A 20,973-nucleotide genomic window follows, 5' to 3' on the forward strand; every position below is an offset into this window, starting at 1 on the left:
CCCTCCCCCCAACCTGTAACCCCCCCCCATCAGCCCTACAACCCCCTCCCAGACCGTGAATCCCCCCAGTCCATAAACCTCTCCCCTTCCAGCCCTGAACCTCCCCCCTCACTCTGCAACCCACTCCCAGCCCCTGAACCCCCTTCCCAGGCCGTGAGTCCCCCCACAGGCCGCACACCCCCCACCTCAGGGTTATACAACCAGGGCTTTGGTTCCCCCACCCACCCTTGGGGGGGCCCACGTTTGCTTCCCCCACATCCAGGAGCCCTCCCAGGGCTGCACGGGGGGACCCAGAGTGGGCAAATCCCTTTTGCAGGTCACCAACCCCTCCCCAGATCTGCTGTGGGGTCTGGCACCATGTTCGGCTCGTCCCGGGGCGGGGTCCGGGGGGGCCAGGACCAGTTCAGCTGGGAGGATGTGAAGACGGACAAACAGCGCGAGAACTACCTGGGTAAGGGCCGGTCCTGCTCAAACCCACCCTCCCTGCCCACCCCAGTGTGGTTTTGGGGGCTCAGGTGGAGGTTTTTGGGGGTGTTTTCTCCCCACAGGGAACTCGCTGATGGCGCCGGTGGGGCGCTGGCAGAAGGGGAAGGACCTGACCTGGTACACCAAGGGCAGGAAGGACACGGCCCCGCCGTTATCCCGGGAGGAAGAGCTGGCTGCCGTCCGCCTGGCCGAGCAGGAGGCCATGATGGCAGCGCTGTGAGTCCACACACACCCCCCACACACACCCCAAAAACAGGGGGTGCAGAGCCTCTCCCCCACACGCATCACCCGCTTCTGTTTTTGTAGGGGCTACAAGAACGTGAAGAGGCAGCCCACGGGCCTCAGCAAGGAGGTAATGGGGGCACTGTGTGTGTGTGTGTGTGTGTCCCCACACATCCCTGGGGGGTGTCCCCTCCCCTTGGCTCTTTTTTGGGAGGGGGGGACACGCCCAGGACACTCTTCCCCCTCCCCTTCCCACAGGACCTGGCTGAGGTTTGCAAACGGGAGGGCGCCGAGCGGGACGACAAGGACGTGGATCGGGTGGTGGGTTTGGGCAGCTCCAGGTAATGGAGAGAGACAAGGAGGGGGGGATCCCACACCAATTCCAGGGCAATCAGATTTTTTTGATTTTACCTTTTTTAAGCTTTTTTTTTTTTGTGTGTGTGGTCTCTTCACAGTGGCAGTGCCGGGCGGGTGATGCTCTCCAAGGAGGACAAGGAGGCGGCCAAGATGGGGCTCTCTGTGTTCACGGTACAGCACTGGTTGTGTTGTCCTTGGGAGGTTAAAAAAAAGAGATGGAAAAAGGCAAAAAAATGGAATATTTTCATTTAAAATATTTAAATATTTCTTTAGAAACCAAACCTGGGTGTTGTAGCAGGGAGACCTGCGGGATCTCCCCGTCTCCTGAGTTAATTTGCGGGGCTCTAATTTTTTTCTCCCAGGTTTCATTTAATTTTATTTCACTTTTTTCAAACTTAATTTTTAAAGGGGGAAAAATCCCTTTTACTTGTAATTCAAAGCTGTGGGCTCATGGACTTGCTCCCTATTTCCCCCCCCTCTCCAACCCTAGCACCAGAAAGTCTCCAGCAGCCCTGAGACATCTGGCTCCAGGAAGAAGCAGGAGAAGGAGGAGAAGGTGGAGGAGAAACGGTGAGTTTTCCCACTTTTGATAGGAAACCACCTGAAGTGGCCTGGTTTTTGCAGGGAATATTTTGCAAAATGCTTCCCTGGCTCCCTTTGGCATTGGGTTTGTTCTGCATCTGCCTGAAAAACTCTGCTTTCCCCCCAAAACCTCTTTGTTGTTTTTTTATTTCTGTGTGTTTCTCCTTGGCCAAGGGACGTGGTGGGATGTGCCTGGAGGGAGGGATGAGTTTTTGGAGGAGCCAGAGGGATGCACAGGGCAGGCATTCTCAGTGCTTGATCTCTTTTCCTTGCAGACCAGAGAGCAACAAAAAATCCAAAAAGGAGAAAAAGAAGAAGAAAAAGAAGAAACATAAGAAGGAGAAGAAGAAAGACAAGGACAAGCATGCCAAGAAGGACAGTGCCCCATCGTCATCTGATTCGTCTCCGGATCGGGAAAAGAGGTATGGGCTGGGCTGGGGGCCGAGCCCTGGTCTTGGGAAATGGGATGAAGGATTTAGGAGAGCCACGTGGTCTGCCATTCCAAAATCCCTTTTTTTCACCTCCAGAATCACCTTGTTGGTGTCCCTGCTGTCACTCACCCCTCTCTCCCTGCAGGCACCACCGAAGGAAGACACATCAGCACTCCGAGACATCGCGGCACAGCAGCCGCCGGCGGCACGACACGGATTCCTCTGGGAGCAGCAGGGATTCGGGGCGGCATTCCAGGCGGAGGCAGAGCCGGAGTAGGGACAGGGACAGCAGGGACAGGGACAGCCACAGCCACCAGCCATCCCCGAGGCACAGGGGCAGGAAGAGGAGCAGGAGCAGGACCCCCCCATCCCGCGGGGTCAGGCAGCGCCACGACACCAACTCGGACTGAGAGGGATCCCGGGATCTTCCCAGGGAGGTCCCACATAGGATTTATATTTTTTTCAGGTGGTTACATTAAAAAAGCTGCAGCTCTGCAGGTGCAGAGTCTGGCAAAGGGCATTAAGGTTGTGATGCCAGCAGCCCCTGCCCACCCCTGGGGGCAGCAGGTGCCCGGGCCCCCTCCTCCTCACTCCCTGGATCCATCCATCCATCCAGGCAGGATTTAGCACAGATGCTGTGGGGTGGGGGCTGGTGCTGGGATGGTTCCAGCTGTGGTGCTGGAAATGCTGTGGATACCTCATGTCTGTGTACAGAGACTTTGGAAGAGATTATTATTATTATTATTACGTTTTTTATCTTCTTCCCTGCCCTCGAGTGTCTGCCAGCACAGCGGTTGGAAGAGAGCTTCTTTCCTTAAACATTCCCTAAATTCACAGCTGCATGGAAGGGACCTTTAAGCTCATCCTGTTGCACCCCCTGTCATGGGCAGGGACACCTTCCACTAGCCCAGGTGCTCCAAGCCCCATCCAACCTGGCCTTGGACACTTGAAATAATTCCTTGGCTGACAGGGAGATGGATGGGACCGGAGTATCTTCCCCTGGCCACATCCACCCACTCCAAGGAGCAGCAAACTCTGTTCCCATCCAGGATTTAAACCCTCAAAACATGAGTATTAATGTCCTGGGTGCACTGAAGAAAGGCAATTTCACATCAGTAAATAGGAACACTGCTGTGAGTGGGAAGGGGTTGTCCCGAGCAGCTCCAGAGCGTCGCTGGGTCCGGCGGGGCCGTGCCAAGCACAGGGACCTCATTTGTGTAATTAATGATGCAATTTAAGACAGGGAGGGTTTGTGTGTCTTGGTGGACAAAGGCCCAGCGGGATCGGGGTGAGGAGCTGACAAAGCCCTTCTGTCCCACGTCCCTCCCCGGCCGTGAGCACGCGCTGGGCACGGGCAGCGGGAGAGGCTGCGGAGCGGCCGCGACCTTCGGGGATCCCCCACAGCAAGAGGCTGTTTTGGGGGGGGTGACAAACTCCTGGCAGGGTCACAGGGCTGTTTCCTCGTGGTCTGAGCAGCTCCAGGGGATGGCAGGAGGAGTGGGGTGGCCCTGAGCCCTCGCAATCCCTGGCTGGGGGCTCTGACCCTACTGGTGCTCACCAGGCTGAGCTCAGGGTCACCCTCCTGGCGGTTTTGGGGATCCTGGATGCAACTGGAGCCTGCTGGGAGCATCCCAGTGCAGGGCAGCGATGGGCATGGTGGAACAGGGCTGTGCTTCGTGGGAACTCTGTGCTGGGAGCAACAGCCTGGAAAGGGAACTGTGGGAGAGTGAAAACACCACAGGGAGCAGAGAAAGAAAAACCACAAATCCCAGTGTTCTGCTCCTTCCACGGGCTCCTGCTTTCCCTGCCTTCATCTCCCAAGCAGAGGGGACGGATGCTCTGGGCAGAGCTGGACTCACAGCTCCACACACGTGTCCCAGCCAGTGCCAGAGGTGCTGATGTGCCAAGCACGATGCCAGCGGGGCCGTGGCACAGCTGTCCCTTGGCACAGCTGTCCCGGCTCAGTTCAGCTCTCCTGAGCTCTCTCCTGCCTCTCCTGTGTCACAGCTCTCCCCTCTTCCTATCTCACACTCCGAGACCCGAGTGAAACAGTTTGAGAAATGTGGACAAGCCAAAACTGAGGGTGAGGGGGGTGGGAAGGAGCCAGGCCCCACTGAAGGGCTGCTCACCCCAAAACCCTCCCTGCTCAGCTGCTGCACCGGTTCCTGGGGGGACTGGGCAGGATCCTCTCCCCTGGGTGGCCAAAATTCCCAAGGGAATTTTTCCCAGAGCAGAGGGCAGAGCACGGCTCCCATAACATCAGCACATTCTCTGTGTTTTCCACAGCAAATTGTGCACAGAGGAGCAGGATCCTATCCCAGCTGCCCCTTCACATTCAGTTCCCTCCCAGAACAGGAACAGAGAGATGTCCTGCACTATTAGGGATGCAAAACTCCTGATTCAGAGCTTGACATTCCAAAGGGTGACCAGCCTGACTCCCAGGAGGTTTGGGATCCCCGTTTGCCCAGCACTGTTTACAGCCACAGTCCCTGTTACCCATCCAGGCCCCCAGGTTTCCCTGCTGGGAATTCTCTCTCTAACCTGCATGACAGACCTTTCATCCTACAGCTTTCCAGCCTGTGTCCTGGGGAATCTGCTGCAGCTCCAGCCAGGAAAACAGCCGGCTCCTGGCGACCATCCAGGAGAAGCTGCAGCTGACAGGGAAGGCAGGAGGATCAGCTGGGAGGAGGAGGAGGAGGAGGAGGAGCTCTGTCCCGGATCCAGAGGGGACTGCAGAAGGGAAAAATGCAAAACAGAGAGTTTAGGAAGGCAGAATTCCTATTTTTCCCCCCCCACAAAAGTGCTAACTCACAGATCCTGTTATTAAATGGGATCAGCAGGAGGAACAATCTAACGAGGGAAGTGATGGGGCAACCAAAGAAGCTCAAGGGATCCCTTGAGGCAACGAAGTGACTCCAGCAGAGCCCAACTCCGTCAGCCACCACTTCACCTGCAGGATTCCAACTAGCAATGGGGTAACATTAGTTGGGAAATACAGGAGATCTCCTCAAATTTCCATGCAAACTGGGGCTGGGTTTGGATCCAGCACAAAGATGATACAAACAACACGATACCAGTGCAAGTTTCATGAAACTTTTTATTCAACAAGTATATCATGATTCTGCCAAGATGATCGAATGAACAGCAAGGCATAAAAAACATGAAATAGTTAAGAGATTTTATTCTAATAGCTTTAATTACAGTGCTTGTTTGTCGAAATGAAAACTGAAAACAAGTATACAAAACAGTTGATTACTAATTGTGTATTGAAAGCAATAAAGGTTTCCACAACACTAAATAAACCAGTTCTGATAGTTCCTCGGGTTAAAGTTTTAACAGCTCCAGCTTCTTCAGTGTTTATCAAAATACAAAAGAAAAGTAAAGAGGTCTTTTTTTTATTTTTCTGATGGCAAATCTGAACCTTGCAGTATGAGGGATGCCAAGGGTTTTCACACATATACAGATATGGGATTGTTCCAAAATGGGATTGAATACTTCTAGAGTGGAATGACTCTCCAAACTCTCATGCTTTTTGTTTGTTTGTTTGTTTGTTTTTCCTAGACACTACACATAGATGTTTGGTGTGTTTTTCATGGCAATTCTTACGTTAAGTACAGTACTTTCTGCCTATAGAGCTCAGGACTAGGACAGGCTGTGCATCCCGTGGGAAGGTTTTGCCTCCTGGAGTGGTTTTACGCACAAGAAAAGTACAAAACACTTTTCTGACAAATACGACAGGCTAAAAAAAAATGTCGACTTCTGGAAATGATTCGAGTCCAATGGAAAGGAGAAATCTCACCTGAACCAAAAGTCAGATGTTTAGCATGAGTCTGCAAAGCTCATCTAAACCAGGCCCAGTGAATCTTTTAAGTTGTGAACAAAGATGAGCACAGACTACGGAAAGAGCCAGAGATCTACCGGTCATGATCTGTTCGTTAAGCAGATGAAGCTAATTGGGTGTCAATCATTGCTTCACCCTTTCAAAAGAATCAAGAGTCACCACGTTACAGCTGGAGCAGCAGAAGCGATGGCAAACGTTTGTGTGCTGAAGTGTTTTTACTTTTCCTCGTCTATTTTAAAAAAAAATACAGAATTCAGGTTAAAAACCAACCACTGAAATGGATCTCACAGATCCCACAACCCAACCGAGATCGAATTCAGCTCTACTGCACAAGGACCACTGGCAACCCTTTGTGTGTTATCAACCCAATTAAATCCCTTCCAGGTACTAAACAGTGACTTGATTCTTTACAATAAAAAAAGCTGAGTAATATTGCATAGGAGTACCAGAAACTGCCTCATTGGAAACAAAAACTATTTACATTAAATAAGAAACCTAACTGTTTTCAGGCTTGTATTTGCCACATTTACAGCATGATGCAATATATACTGTGACAAAAAAGAAATGAAAACAGCTTCCGGCACTCAATACCACAAAGTAGCACAGTTTGCCACATTAGAGTAAAGCGAAGGGCGAGGAGGAAATAAGAGGGAGGGGGTGGAAAAAGAGGGAAGAGGAAGGTTTATGGTTTCATTTCTGGTTTCGGAGCTGATTGGACAACCAGTCCAGTCCTTCATAGAGACCATCTCCACTCGTGGCACAGGTTGCCTGGATGTACCAGTTCCTGTGACGAAGGGAATGCAGTCCGAGTTTGTCTGTGATTTCTGCTGCATTCATCGCGTTCGGCAGGTCCTGGGGGAAGGAACAACAGTCATTGTCGCCCCCGCCCTTCCATCAGCAGCTTTAAAAAGGCATTAAAACCAAAGTCAAAGAGCTCTCAGAACTCCTCTTTCAGAAGGACTCAGTGGCTTGCTTTTGATATTCCAGCTATTTCCCCTGCGCTGACAAAAAGCCTCACAGGTTCAACAAATACCAAAAGCAAATATTACGGAATATTTCCGAGGATGCTTGGATCGAGTCATCGAGCCCCTGATCCAAACCTGCTGACAATTCCAGCTCTGTTACACCCACTTTCCACTCAGGAAATCTTTTCTGTGACTGCACTTATGATTTAAGATCAACTTTTATCCCAAATTCCTACTCTGCTGAGCACAGCTCCTGTTTACAGCCCACCTTTCCTGCTCCTAGACACGACTTAGGGATTTCTTCACCCTTCCCAGCTGAGCCTGTGCGATGATGAAGCAGGATGCTACTCCTCCTTTACCTTGCCTAGTCGTGTTTAAGGTCCTTGACATTTGGTTTAAGCTGCCAAGACCTTTACAAGCCATCAGAGGCAGAACTCTCAGCTCACAGGTCAACAGAAGGACTTTAAAAAGTCAGCTCAGTGCTTCCACCAACACCAGCAGAGCCCTCAAACACCCTCAGTGAAGAATTCAGCGATGTTCCAGCATTCCAGACTTCCTCTCTCTTTGGAGGAAGCTTGGCCAGGTGCTGTACTTGAGCCACATCAACCTTAACAATCAAACTGGTAATATTTTTCCCTAAAACTGAAAATACAAGAAGTCCTATTAGCCAAGACTCCTTAGAAAGATGCTCCTTTCAGGTGAGAATTTAATGGATGGTTTGCTGCCTTCAACACACCCAGATGGCCATTTACTGAGAATTTATCTATTATTACCCTGAAAACATGACTGTCGAGGTCAAAACCTGGCACCCACGAGCATTTTGGGCATTTTCAAGAGTTCTTCCAGAAAGACCCCTTTTTTGGGCATACCTGTTTGTTAGCAAACACTAATAGAACAGCATCTCTAAGCTCATCTTCTGCCAACATTCTCATGAGCTCTTCTCTGGCCTCGTTCACACGTTCTCTGTCATTGCTGTCAACCACAAAGATCAGACCTGGCAAGAAGGAAACAATCAGAAGGAGCATTAAGTTGAAGTTCTTGACAAATGATGAATACATCTGGAGGTCAGAACTAAGCTCTGAAGAGAATATAATGCACAACAACCCAGTATAGATGAGAAAAATACAGCATGTGTGAGAGAAAGTCTGTTCTTGCTGCAAGCTGGTGAAAATTGGTGTTAGTTTGTGCCTGTGTTTTTGGAACTTGGGTGCTTCCTCTACTTGGTATTTTCCAGGGAGCAGCAACTCCTGGAACCCTGTGACAGGACTCAAAGACAGGCACATTACAAAGGCACAGCAGTGAAAGAAGTGACAAGCTCTCAGTTCCTGGGGCTGCAGAGCCTGTAGTAAAGACTCTGCTTTGAAGTGAGGGCAGAGAGCTGTGACTCCTGACAGAAGGAGAGCAAACTTCTGAGCTCCCTCTGAGTCACAAGGACAAGGAAGACTGGTTTCTGGATTTCCTCCTATCCCTCTTTGAACCTGCAGTGGCTTAAGAGAAGAGCCAGAGCAGCACACAAACACACCCTTTTAAAATAATAATAATAAATACTTCCATTCCCCTTGTGAGAAACTTGCAAAATTATCTTTATAAGGGCATTAAAAAAAAAAAAAAACCCCAAAACAAACCCCAAAACATTTAGATTGTGGAAAGGTGTGATTGAAGTGCAAGACTCACCTTGTGTGTTCTGGAAATAATGGCGCCAGAGGGGTCTGATCTTGTCCTGGCCGCCCACGTCCCACACTGTGAAGCTGATGTTCTTGTATTCTACTGTTTCCACATTGAAACCTAAAACAGAAGTGGTGGCACAAATCTCAGTTAAACAGAGCTGGCCTATTGTATTTAGCAAGTCACACTCAGAATGTCATCGTTTTAAAAAAGTTATGTTAAAATTTAAATTAGTTTAAACAAGTGGAGCTCTGCAGTGAAGCTCCCAAAGCAGAAAAACGTGGGTTGTTTGGGACTCCCACCATCACCCCACACCAAGGAACAGCTCCAATTGCTACCTGAGCAGCTACAAAATGCAGAGCAAACTATGTTGCCTTAAAAAAATAAAAAAACTTTAAGAACTGCAAATCGGGTCTCTGATCACCCTCAAAAAAAAAAAAAAATAAATAAAAGAAGGTGTCACCCTCTGCTTCTCAGTCTAATTTACTTGATGCCACAACTCACTCAGGAGACAAACTGCCCTTCTGTGGCCCATGAAGGCTCGTTCCACAAGTGACTGACAGAGGGGATGGGGTGAAAGAGCTGTCACACAACCCCCTGCCCTGGCAGAACGTTTGGCTGTGCCACCTTCACACCACGGCTTGGGCAAGTGTTTGTCCTGCCAGAGGAGCTGCTCAAACCAAGAGTGGCAGCTGAGGTCAGACACTGCTGCAAACAGACCTGTGATAAACTGAGAAAATGACTGGGGCTAATTAAGAGAAAACAGTGTAAGGTCAATATGACCTGGAGAGAGAAAAGAAAAACAAATCGTAAAACTTAATAAAAAGAAAAAAAAACCAAGTTACCTCCCTCTTACCCTGTGTAGGATTTATAGTGAGAGAATTTGGTTTAGTTAGCTAGATAATAGCACCTTTCTTAAAATTTATAACTTTGTATAGATAACAAGCAAACATCTGCTGGATGTCTGATTTAACAATATATTATGGATGCTTACAGACAACATTCTTGTTAAGAAAATATCTGCTGAATGTATGACCTAACAATGTGTAATATTTATACCCATGTACCTAACAATGTGTAATGTTTATACTTATGTATAATGAATATTCATGTAGTAGCTGGAAATAAATGTAGAACAACTGTCTTCTTTGGGTGTGACAGGCGTTGGGAGTTGTTGAAACCCCTTCCCTGATCACCCAGCGCTGAATTTGCTTTTATCACATCATAAATTCTGATTGGAAATTGCCCGACTGGGTTTCTGTTTCTCACAGACCCAAATCTCAAAAGCAACCAAGTCACAGAAAGGTGAAAGTCTTACCTATAGTAGGAATAGTAGTTACTATTTCACCGAGTTTAAGTTTGTACAGAATAGTTGTCTTCCCTGCAGCATCCAGGCCGACCATTAGAATACGCATTTCTTTTTTGCCAAAAAGGCCCTTGAAGAGGTTTGCAAAAATATTTCCCATGGTTGAGATACGTTCTCACTGGCCAGTGAAGTCTGGAGGGAAAAGATCAGAGGATATCACTCAGGAGTTACCCACAGCTGGGCTCTGACCAGGGCACAGAAACCCACAAAAACCCAAGCAAGAGATAACCTGAATCATTTACAGACACAACTGGACACGATTTTCTCCCACACTGAAGCAACACAAAAATTAAGATGTGCCAAAACTTAGTGCTCGTGAAACCACCTGGCTTTGAGTGCTTTAAATATCTCAAATATTCTTTCAGAGGTTTTAGCATTAAATGCTGTTCTCTCAAGCTCTGTCTTGCAAAATTCACACAACTGACCACTTGAGGTGCTTTCTCCCCCGTTGTTATGGGATAATTTATCTGCAAAGTGTCACTAATAAACTTTTTCTAACTGATCTGCAGATAACAGCCCTTGCTTAGCACAGCAATAGCTGGTGCCCCTTTTGTGAAGGAAACTGGGAATATGGTTTGCATTCTCTCCTCCTCAGAACAGTTTCCTTCCTCCCCAGCCCTGAGGAAACGGCCCGAGAGCAGCACAAACACAGGGCAGTGTTACTTCCACCCACACCAGGGGGAAACCTCCTGTAGGAAGCAAATCTGCATTTAATCAAACTTAACTGTGGAAAATTAACAGAGCAGGTTCAGGAACGAACGTTCCTTCCTCCACAGCCGACACTTGTGGGTGATTACAGTGATTAAGGTCAGCACGAGCTTCCTGTTTGGGGACTGCAGAAACTGCCTCCACTGCAGCCCTCAGACCTCCCCGAGCCTTTGGGATGGGACTCACTCCACACAAATTCCCCCCCTCAGACCTCCCCGAGCCTTTGGGATGGGACTCACTCCACACAAATTCCCCCCCCCCCCCCCCCCCCCCCCCTTGGGACGGGACCCCCTCCACACCCCCCCCCCCCCCCCCCTTTCCTAACTCGCTCCTGCACAGTTTAGAGAGAGTTTGAAATCACCAAGAGAACTAATATTCTGCTCATACAAGGCACGAAAAAGCAGCCTGGAAGCTTCCCAGAGTCGTTCCGGGGTGATAGGGACGGTTCACACCTTCAGTTCAAAAGGAAGAGACTGAGCCCGACTGAAAATTCAAGTTTCAGACCCAAGATACACACACAGCCAAGACGTGTAACATTCAAAGAATGAGTTTCCTGTAAACCAAATCACACAATTTAAAGCACAGTATGAAGTTTGAGCCACCTCTGGACCATACTCTGTATTTTATGAGGAAGCTGTGCTCGAAGCAAAACTCTCCCCAGAAATAACACTTTGCAGAGCGTCTGTTTAAGACCATTTAAAAGCAAGCTTTGGGTTGAAAAGCACACCACAACAAAAACCTTACCCTGCTCTGTTTAGCTCTGTCCTAGGGATGTCTGAACCTTCCCTGCTCCACGCTGGGAAAGGTCTAAGCAGCTCTGCCCTCCTCAGGAAGCTCTGCTGGACACGATTTTGAACCCCAAAAAGTTAAAGGCTGTAACATTAACCCAGTCACGTGGCCAAGCACAGGCAGCTCCACGGGGAAGTTCAGAGTCCACTCCACAGTTCCTGAATGACATCAACCACCACGTCAGCCTGCTGAAGCAAACTCGAGTCAAAGAGCCATTTATTTTATAGGACTGAAGTTCAACAAGACCAAAACTTTAAAACTGAACTCCTGCCCAAACCAGACAGGGCAGCCTGTGGATTTAAATCCAACAGGAGGTTTAGAAGTTCTGTGATTCCCACCGTTTCCTTCGTATTTCTGCAGCACGACCACGGATATTCCACTCCCACTTGAATACATGGGGGCTGCACAAACAGGGAAGTTAATCAGGAAGCAGAGAAAACAGTTTTCCTGGAGTCCCCCTTTCTCCAGCTCACTCACACAGCAGGGAATCTCCCAGCCCAGCCCAGAGCAGCAGCTCTCCCCGGGCTGGAGGGGAGGGAGCTGTAAAGCTTTTCTTTGTCTGGCTGCTCATGCCACCTCTATCTGCTGCTTCATCTGCAAAGCAACAGCCAGGCCTGAGCTGTAACCTTTTACCAGAGCCCTGGTAACTCTTCAGGACGAGTGTGTGAGCTTTTGTGGCCAGAGAACCTTACAAAGAATGCCTTTCTTCTGCTTCTGCACGTTTAAAAGCATAACAGGTTATCAAATGCTTGGATTGATCACAGTAATTGGGTAACTGAGCAAAATCCTGTCGTTTATATCCATGTTATCTTTCCATGCCCTGGAGAAGTCCCAGGCTGCTGGACAAGTTGCTTATACTTGGCACCAACAGCAGTGAATCCCGTTAGATCCTCGTTTTCCTGGCAGCTATTTCCAGGTCAAGTCTGCCCTTCCCCACTGAAGCTGCTTTTATACAACCCCATCCTCCCCCCTATTTTTACTTTCTGTGGAGAATAAGAAGCTAAGATACAGTAAAGCACTTGGGCTCCATTTCCCTCTCGCTCCCTTCCACATTCCTGCTATCCAAACCACTTCTGTAACTCATTTGGTGCTTCAGGGTAGGTGGCATTACAGAAAGTCCCGTTTATTTTTACAGGCAGCACAGTGTAGTTTACAGCCCACCCACCCCCGGCAACACTGTTTGGATGTTGACTAAAAAAGTGATTGAATCACAGCTAAAAGAAAAACACCAGGAGAAATCCACCCGCAGAACTCCCACAGACTGCTGTGGTTCCCACTTGTTGGATGTGGTTGGGACAAAGGAGAGGGTTCACCCTCTGAGCAGCAGTTGGTCACAGCCCTCTGTTCCCCCAGAAAGGAAATCACTGCCATGGTTTGTGCTCCCACCCCTGTCCCTGCAGGGTCACAAACTGCCCCCACAGCCCAGAGCTGCTTCCCACGGCCTGTTAATGCAGCTCAGCTGAGGGATCACGGGATCCCACTGCACTCCAGGGTTAAACCTGAATTCTCATTTCACCCACTGCTTGGACACCCTCAAAATACGAGGAAAGACTCTTTTAAATTAACAAAAAAAAAAAAAAAACTGTCATTTTTCAGGCATCTTCAACCTTTGCAGTCTATATCACAACTCGCCAATATTCCAAACTGAAGCTGAACTTCCTCTTCTCCCTCCACCCAAACGTTGTCTGTAGCTGCTACGCTGATCATTTTTGAGTAAAATCCCTGAAAACATAAAAGACGACGGCTCGTGAGCTGCTTGTAGCACTTGAGCACATCCTCAAAAGAGGGATCCATCAGGCCGAGCGGGGAGATTTGCGTATGAAAGGGAACATTTAAATAAACAACACAGAGAGTGTTTTCCCAGAGCTCCGTGTTCTCCCTCAGCACAACTTCACCTCGGCACCCCTCGCCAAGCCCAGATCACCCCAAATCTGAGCTGCCCGGGCGATCAGCTCCTCCCTGAAGCGCTTTTAACACGCTCCACTCCAGCCCAGCCGCGGTAAAAACCTGTCGGGCAGGTTGGGCTAAGATACAATGTACCATTGGTAAAGGGCAAGCCAGGCGTTCAATGTTTCATTTCAGGAAACAAAGTGTTTTCAGCCTGTTTTTTTTTTAGTAAGTGATACATTGAGATAAGCGATTAGGAGAGCAGGCAGCCCTTCGCAGAGAGGCTCGGGGTAATGAGTTAAAAATGATTGAGTGTCTGCTGGTTGTTACAAGTGATCCGGCCCAGGAGGAGAAGCAGCATTTGCTTTTATTAATTGTAGGTGCTTAGAACAAGAGCTCTGAGGAATAACTCGGGGCCAAAGAGCACTGAACACTTAATCACCCGCAGCATTTTATAAGTTAAACGTCTGCTAATGCACTTTAATGTCACTTCGTTCAGGAGGAGTCAAATCTGCTGCTTGACCCCCCGAAGTTTTTGGGTGAGCCCACAGGAGTGTGATCAGAAGGGTTATGAAGGTCATCAAAGAGTACAACACGCCTCGAAATTTCCACAGAAACTTCATTTTACACCTCTGGAAAAGGTGTAGAAGTCAAATCTCTTTTCACACAGAGTCAAATCTCTTTTCACACAGAGATTTAACTTCCTTGAGCCGTGATTTCATTCGGGTTTTACACCAGTTCTTTAAACGGAATCACGGAATCATAAAATCATTTTATGGTTGGAGAAGACCTCCAGAATCAGTGAGCCCAAACTTTGACAGATTACAGACAAAATCAGAGGCTCAGGCAGAGGATGCCAGTTCAGTCAAATTACCCTGCAGTACAGAAATACATTTATTTCACTGCTCTGTACCAGCACTGATCACATAAAGCTCCCACAGTGCAAAAATAATGCTCCACGTGTCAGAACCAAACCTGACGGGCCCGAGCATTTTGGCAGCTGGAAGATCCCAGCAGCCATGAAGATGCCAGGGGCTGGAACAACACGACCTGTAAGGTCCCTTCCAACCCAAACCATCCCAGGATTTGATGATTCCCTGACAAGATCAGTCAAGGAAAGCTCCATTCTCTGTCCCTCCCCTCAGGGGACGCTGAGATCCGGAGGTACAGAGGGCATTTGCTGTCTCTGGGAGCAGTTCTGTCTCCCTGGGACCTTCACCTCAGTCTGAAATGCCCATTTCAAGGAGAGGGAAACGCGGTGCCACCACCAGTGACACCCTGGGATACACGGTTTGAATCAGATAAAATATCAAAGCACAAGGTAAACCCTCCCCCAACAGCTGCAGATTTCCCAAAAAGCTGTTTCTCAGCAGCTTTCTGCACCTTATCCTATTTGCTGGGACACCTCTGGCAGGTAAAACTGGTGTGTTTATGAAGACAGTGGATTCACTGCCAAAATACATCTCCATTTAAAGGAAAATCTACTTGACATTGGCCTAAGCATTAATTCCAGGTCTTAAAACAGCTAGAAAAAACCCCTAAATCCTTAATTCCTTTTTATCAGTCACAGGGGAACAAAAATTCATCAGTTTGTTACTTCACAGAATTACTGATTTGAAAGGCAGTCAGTTCTCATTAGCTGCCCTGCACCATATTTTTTAATTCACAGCATTCTAGAAGGTTTCAGATTAAACTGGCAGGAGAAGCAAAACATTCCTACAAGAGATCACCCAACCAATGTGTAAATAAGAAGTGAGAAAGCGTTGTTTTGTTTGTTTTTTTCTTTTTAAAAAGACACCCAACCCCAACAGCTGCTCCTGGTGTTACATGCAAGAACAACTGGCAAATAAATCCAAGGGCAAATCTAACTCGGCAGCTTGTTCTTCACAACATCAAGTGTGATTTAAAAGAGGATGTGAGAAGTGATCCAAGGAGAACAGCACACTGCTAAAATTTAGGAATTACCCAGAGCCCCAGTGCTCACCCCCCCACTCAGCAGGAAGAGTGTTTCAGCACTGACAGTGTTCTTTTGGACTTGGACTAATTTCTTTACAGATTAAAGTGCTCTGTTACAGCAAATTTGGAAAAGTGCTCTAGATCACGACACCTCTTTATACACAGCAGGGAGGGCCCAACACACTGTTCCAATACAGATACATTCAACCATTTTTAGAAGTTGTTTACTGGCCTTCCACATCTGATATCCCAAGAGATGACTATTTATCAACCCAAACTCTTTCACTTGGGGGCCCTGACAGCGAAATTTACCGTAATTCTGATTTATTTTAGACCATACAAAGGTCACTAGGCACAGACCAGGTGTGAAATTCAAGAGCAGCTGACAAGCAGGTTCTCTGTTCACCAGGTGACTGTCCTGCACTTAAACACCATCGTAATAAAGGGGATGGCAAGAATCTCTTCATTAATAGTAAGTCCCAACTCCTTTATAATTTTAATTATCAGAGCTGGAGGAGTGTTGGAGATCAACACTGACCACTGCAACAATTTCCCACCAGCAACTGGTGTTTCTGCCAAGCCTGAGGTGGAAAAAGTGTCCTGGAGGATCGTGACCTTGTTATTTGAGTTTCAGGGGAGGTCAGAGGGAAGGTACCAGCACTGAAGCATCATGTGAAATACCAGTTAAAGATCCGTAACAGCAACTGCATCTAAAGAGGAATAATCTGGATTTGGCCACCAAAGGTTTGCAGGGATCAACCAAAAAGCCTCCAGAAGCACCTGCAGGTTCGAGGTAGATGGAGGACATGCCACCCCCAAGGGAGCAGCCAGGGGAAAGGAAATCTGCTGCTGCAGCCCCTTCATTTGACCCAAGCAGGTTGAACTGTTTGCTCTTCACCCAGATCCTGCTGTAACGTTCCCTTGAGAGAACTGGGAATGCAGTGGCAGGAAAACAGAAAACAGTTCCACTCACAAGATCAAAACAAGGACAAAAGAGCATATTCTCCTTTGGGGTCATGCCTATTTCTCAGACACAAGAACTCTCTCTTAAAACAGTGGTCAGGATAAAAAAATCAGTATCAAAGAGAGAGAGTTGCTTGGCTTGATACTCAAACCCCGAGAGTTATTCCCTCATTCTCACCTTCAAGCAGGGAAAACAAACTCTTGCTGTCTCAGCACAAAATCTCCGACTATTTTAAGGAGTTCCACAGCACCAGAACTCAACAGCACACAAACCAGCCCACGGGGAAAAAACATGGATCTGCTGTGAGATATATTTTACTTAAAGGACAGGCTGACAGGTGGAAAAGCACAGAGGGAGCCACATCCATCACCTCCCTGTGTGGCTGCCCAGGAAATAAGGTGGTGCCAACAATGTGACACCAGGAGTGGCCCGTGCCTTTGTGTTCCCCAGTTTAACACTGGGCACACTGGTGTGAGAACTGGGCACTGCAAAGGATATCTTTTCAGATAAATATCGAGTTGTTTTTGTGAGGCTGAGCTGTTCCTGAGTTAAAAACCCTTCAGTTTGAAAGCCAAATATCCTGTTATTCATTCCCGGTAACTGGGCACTAAGTCAACATTTACAGTCACAGCAGAAATGGCAAAAACTCACACAGGGGGCTCCAGAAACGAAACTGGGGGTTGGGTTTGGGGGAAAATGTCATGGCAGAGCCTGCACGGGGGAGCTGGGAAGGGAACAGGAGCTGTGTTAGAGCTTCATCAGAACTGAAACCTCAGCAGAAGCAGCAGCACAGCCCCCGATGTTCGTGCGTGTTAAAAAACAAGGAATAAAACCGGACCCTCGCAAGCAGAAAGACAAAAATGCTGAATAACACAGAAAAACAGCTGCTGTAGTAGGAAGCTGATTATAAACTTCTTTACTCATCAGTTAAAGAAAGGCAATAATGGCTGAGGATGGCACCAGCCCCGACACAAGCTCTGTAGCATTCCAGGAGCAAAACTTCCAAGAGATTTCTAAAAAAAGAAATCGGAACTGTTCCTTTTCGGGTAAAATTAACTCGTGTTCACCGAATTCATCCACTGCAAAACGATCTGGGTGGCTGTTGAGATCTTGCCTGAAAAGTCAATCTTTAAAAATAAAAGGCTGGTTTAGGACTAAAAGCTGCTGGGATGTGTAAAGGTGGTTTCTTAAACTTCACCAGCGCAGATTTAAATGGGATCTTGGGCTGTGAGCTTTTCCTCCTTCCCCCAATTCCTGTCACCAGTGGCTTATCTGATAATTACCTGTGCAAATGCTGCTGCTTAGAGCAGCTGGAGCACGATTTGGAGAATTACCAGGACTAAAATCCAGCCCCTACTCCCACACACACTTGGTTTGCCTTGGAAAAGCTGTGACTGGTCCTTCCCCCTTCTCTTGGGTCAGCGTGAGTAACACTCACAGGGAACTCAGCACTGCTCCTGCCCAGTCCCTTCCACATTCCAGCTATTTCACAACCAGGAAACCTTAGGGAAAAAAAAACAACAAACAATCGGTGAAATCCACGTTCAGGTGTTTGGCTTCGTAACAGGATTTACATCACAAACACCAAGGGTTCTGGGTGGACACAGCTCTGCCTGAGCCATTTTCCCTCCTGCTGTTCCACCTCGGGAGAAGCACCAACAAACCCGGCAAAGCAGCTGAGTTGGAGCTGAAGAGGTTCAGGTGAGGCGACTTTCCTCACACCCTTTCACCCACTGCAATTACAGAGCAGCCCAACAGGGCTCTCCAGCACTGCAGATGTGCTTGGGACAGAGGAAATCAGTGCATCAACCCCCCTAACTTTCCCTTCAGAGAACCCCTTTATCCATAAGGCTGCACTTCTGCTTTATTCAGCTGTAAACCCCATGAACAAAAGCAAAATAGCACTCCCCCAGTTCAGCCACACTTCCTTTTTTTCCTTTTTTTTCTCCTACAGAAGTGCTCCAAATCAGCAGCAAAAAATAGCAGTAACGATCCCGCTGAATGACCTTGGAAAATCCACCTTTGCCTCGATTTCTCTGCCTGAAAAATAAGGTTAATGGAATACCCTGCAAAGGGGGTGCCGTGAGCCTCGCCAGACAAAGCTCAAAGTATCAAACAAACAGCTGGAATCTTCGTTATTGACAAAGCCACAGTTTCGACACCAGACCTCTGGCTGAGGGCTCTAATCAACACGTGGAATTTGCTTTGGCAAAAGAGCAGGGCGGCAAAGCCACAAGGTCAATGTCGACCACAACAACATTTGGGCAGTTTTACGACCCGACGCGGAGTTTTCAGCCGCTCTCCGCCGGGGCAGAGCTGGGCTATCGCTTCATCCCCCCCGGGGTTTTATCAGCCCCAAGTATCACGTTCGGCACCCGCAGGGGCAGGACGGAGTATTTTCAGACAGAATGTAATATCCTCCCGCCGGCAGCAGGGAAAGCTGATCTCCCAGACCGCCAGCCCCGAGCCACGGCAGGCGAACAAAGCTGTCTGCTCCAGGATAAAGCGCCAAACCCCTCGGCCCAGCAGAAACACCAACTCAGCAGCCAAGGGCTTAGAGGGGGGGAAAAAAAAAAAAACCAACCTCTGCGCCCCACGAGCTTCCCCCAAGCCTCATTTCCCCCTGCAGAGGAAGGTTTTAGGGGGCACAGGGAAAAGGAGGAAATGCCTCTCCCTGCTCCTCCGAGCCGTCCCCGGGCGGGGCAGAGGCCGGAATGAGTGAGTTTGGGGAAGGGAGGACGAGCCCATCCCGTCTAATCCCATCGCTAGAGGGAGCGGGGCCTTGTGCAGCTGCTGGCGAGCCGGAGCGATCCCCCCTTCCCACCCCTTCCCACAGGATATCCCACCTCTCCAGCAGGGAAGCGAAAGGCCCGGCATCACCACCCCCCCCCCCCCCTCCAAACCCAGAACCCCCAAAGGCGTGAGGGGCGGATGGGGCAGCGCCGCTCCCGGGGGCCTCCGGTGCTGCGGGGGAAGAGGGAATGAGAAGGAAAAAAACAAGGAATGAGAAAGAAGAAAAGAAGGAGTGAGACGGAAAAACGAAGGAATGAGAAAGAACGATAGGGAAAGAGCCGCCCGGCCCCGCTCCCTCAGCGCCCGCCGCCGCCTCCCCTCAGCGCCAAGGCCGCAGGGCGCGGGCGGGGGCGCAGCGCGGCGGGCGGGAGGCGAGGAGGGGGAAAGGGCTCGAAGGGAAGGCGAAGGGGAGGGCGCCGGCGAACCCACCGGCGTCGTGCGGAGGCGCGGTGCGGTGCCTGTGGCTGCGCTCGGACGGTCCCGCTCGGCCCGGCCGCGATCCGCCCTGGAGCACAAGATGGCGGCGTGAGGGGCCACGTCAGTGCCCGCCCCGCGCGCGGCACCGCGGGAAGGCGAGGGGGGGCGGGGCCTGCGGGGGGGCGGGGCCACGGCGGGAGCGTCGGCAATGTCCAGATGTGGGCGTGGCCTGAAGGGGAGTGGGCGTGGTCTAGAGGGAAAGTGGGCGTGGCCACTACAGGGAGCGGCGACGCGAGGAAATGTGCGGTGGGCGTGGCCCGTTGTTTGGGGGGCGTGGTCTTATGTGTGACCACGCCCACTCCGCGCCGGCGCGTGTCAGGGTGGGGAGCGCGGGGAGTGCGGGACCCCCGGGAATGCGGGAGTGCGGGAATGGGGGCGAAGGGGACCGTCCCTTCCCCTGTTCCCTGCACCGCTCCCCTGTTCCCTGCACCGTTCCCCCTTTTCCCTGCACCGCTCTTTCACCTTCCCTGCCCTGTTCCCCTTTCCCTGCATTATTCCTCGTTCCCTGCACCGTTCGCCTTCTGTGCACTGTTCTCCTTTCCCTCCATCACTCCCCTTTCTCTGCACCGCTTCTTCTCTTTTCCTGCACCGTTCCCCCTTTCCTTGCACCCTTTTTCCCTGCACCATTCACCTTTTCCCTGCACCGTCCACCCTTTCCTTGCATCATTCCCCTTTCCCTGCACCATTCCCCCCTTTCCCTGCACCATTCTCCCCTTTCCCTGCACCGTTCCCCCCTTTCCCTGCACCGTTCCCCCCTTTCCCTGCACTATTCCCCCTTCCCCCCACCATTCCCCTTTCCTGCATCGTTCCCCATCTCCCTGCACCATTCTTTCTTCTTCCCTGCACCATCCACCCTTTCCCTCCACCTTTCCCTCTTCCCTGCACCATTTCCCTTTTCCTACAGTGCTGCCCTTTCCCTACACCACTTCCTTGCACCCTTCCCCCTTTCCCTGCACCATTCCCCTTTTCCTGCACCATTCCCCTTTCCCTGCACCATTCCCCCTTCCTTCCCTGCATCATTCCTTCCCCTTCCCTGCACCATTCCCCCTTTCCTGTACCATTCCTCTTTCCCAGAGCAGCCCATGATCCACTCCGGGCTCTTGCCCATGCCATGCAGCCTCACTCCATGCCCAGCCCTGCCAGGATGCGGGATGGATGTGGGATGGATGAGGGATGGATATGGGATGGAGGAGGGATGGATGTGGGATGGATGCAGGATGGATGCGGAATGGATGCGGGATGGATGTGGGATGGATGTGGGATGGATGTGGGATGGATATGGGATGGATGCAAGATGGATGCAAGATGGATACAAGATGGATACAAGATGGATGCGGGATGGATGCGGGATGGATGCGGGATGGATGCAAGATGGATGCAGGATGGATGCGGGATGGATGCGGGATGGATGCGGGATGGATGCGGGATGGATGTGGAATAGATGTGGGATGGATGTGGGATGGATGTGGGATGGATTTGGGATG

General features: G+C 49.8%; 2 protein-coding genes across 2 annotated transcripts; one reads left to right on the forward strand and one right to left on the reverse strand.

Moving 5' to 3' along the window:
• Positions 1-47: 47 nt before the first annotated feature.
• CUNH1orf35 (chromosome unknown C1orf35 homolog) lies at positions 48-2,825 on the forward strand. The gene is made up of 8 exons (XM_027660576.1): positions 48-451; positions 549-702; positions 793-838; positions 967-1,049; positions 1,164-1,236; positions 1,556-1,635; positions 1,923-2,069; positions 2,224-2,825. The coding sequence occupies exons 1-8, from the start codon at positions 358-360 to the stop codon at positions 2,486-2,488; spliced, it is 942 nt and encodes a 313-aa protein (XP_027516377.1). The 5' UTR covers positions 48-357; the 3' UTR covers positions 2,489-2,825.
• Positions 2,826-5,157: 2,332 nt separating this feature from the next.
• Positions 5,158-19,561, reverse strand: ARF1 (ADP ribosylation factor 1). Its single transcript, XM_027660577.1, has 5 exons — positions 19,442-19,561; positions 9,868-10,047; positions 8,559-8,669; positions 7,754-7,878; positions 5,158-6,771 (listed from the first exon to the last, which is right to left on the reverse strand). Exons 2-5 carry the CDS (start codon positions 10,013-10,015, stop codon positions 6,610-6,612), a joined length of 546 nt encoding a protein of 181 aa, XP_027516378.1. The 5' UTR covers positions 10,016-10,047; positions 19,442-19,561; the 3' UTR covers positions 5,158-6,609.
• Between the last annotated feature and the right edge of the window lie 1,412 nt (positions 19,562-20,973).

Source organism: Corapipo altera, unplaced genomic scaffold (genome assembly GCF_003945725.1).
Source record: "Corapipo altera isolate COAL_440 unplaced genomic scaffold, ASM394572v1 126, whole genome shotgun sequence".
In the NCBI taxonomy this organism is placed as follows: Eukaryota; Metazoa; Chordata; class Aves; order Passeriformes; family Pipridae; genus Corapipo; species Corapipo altera.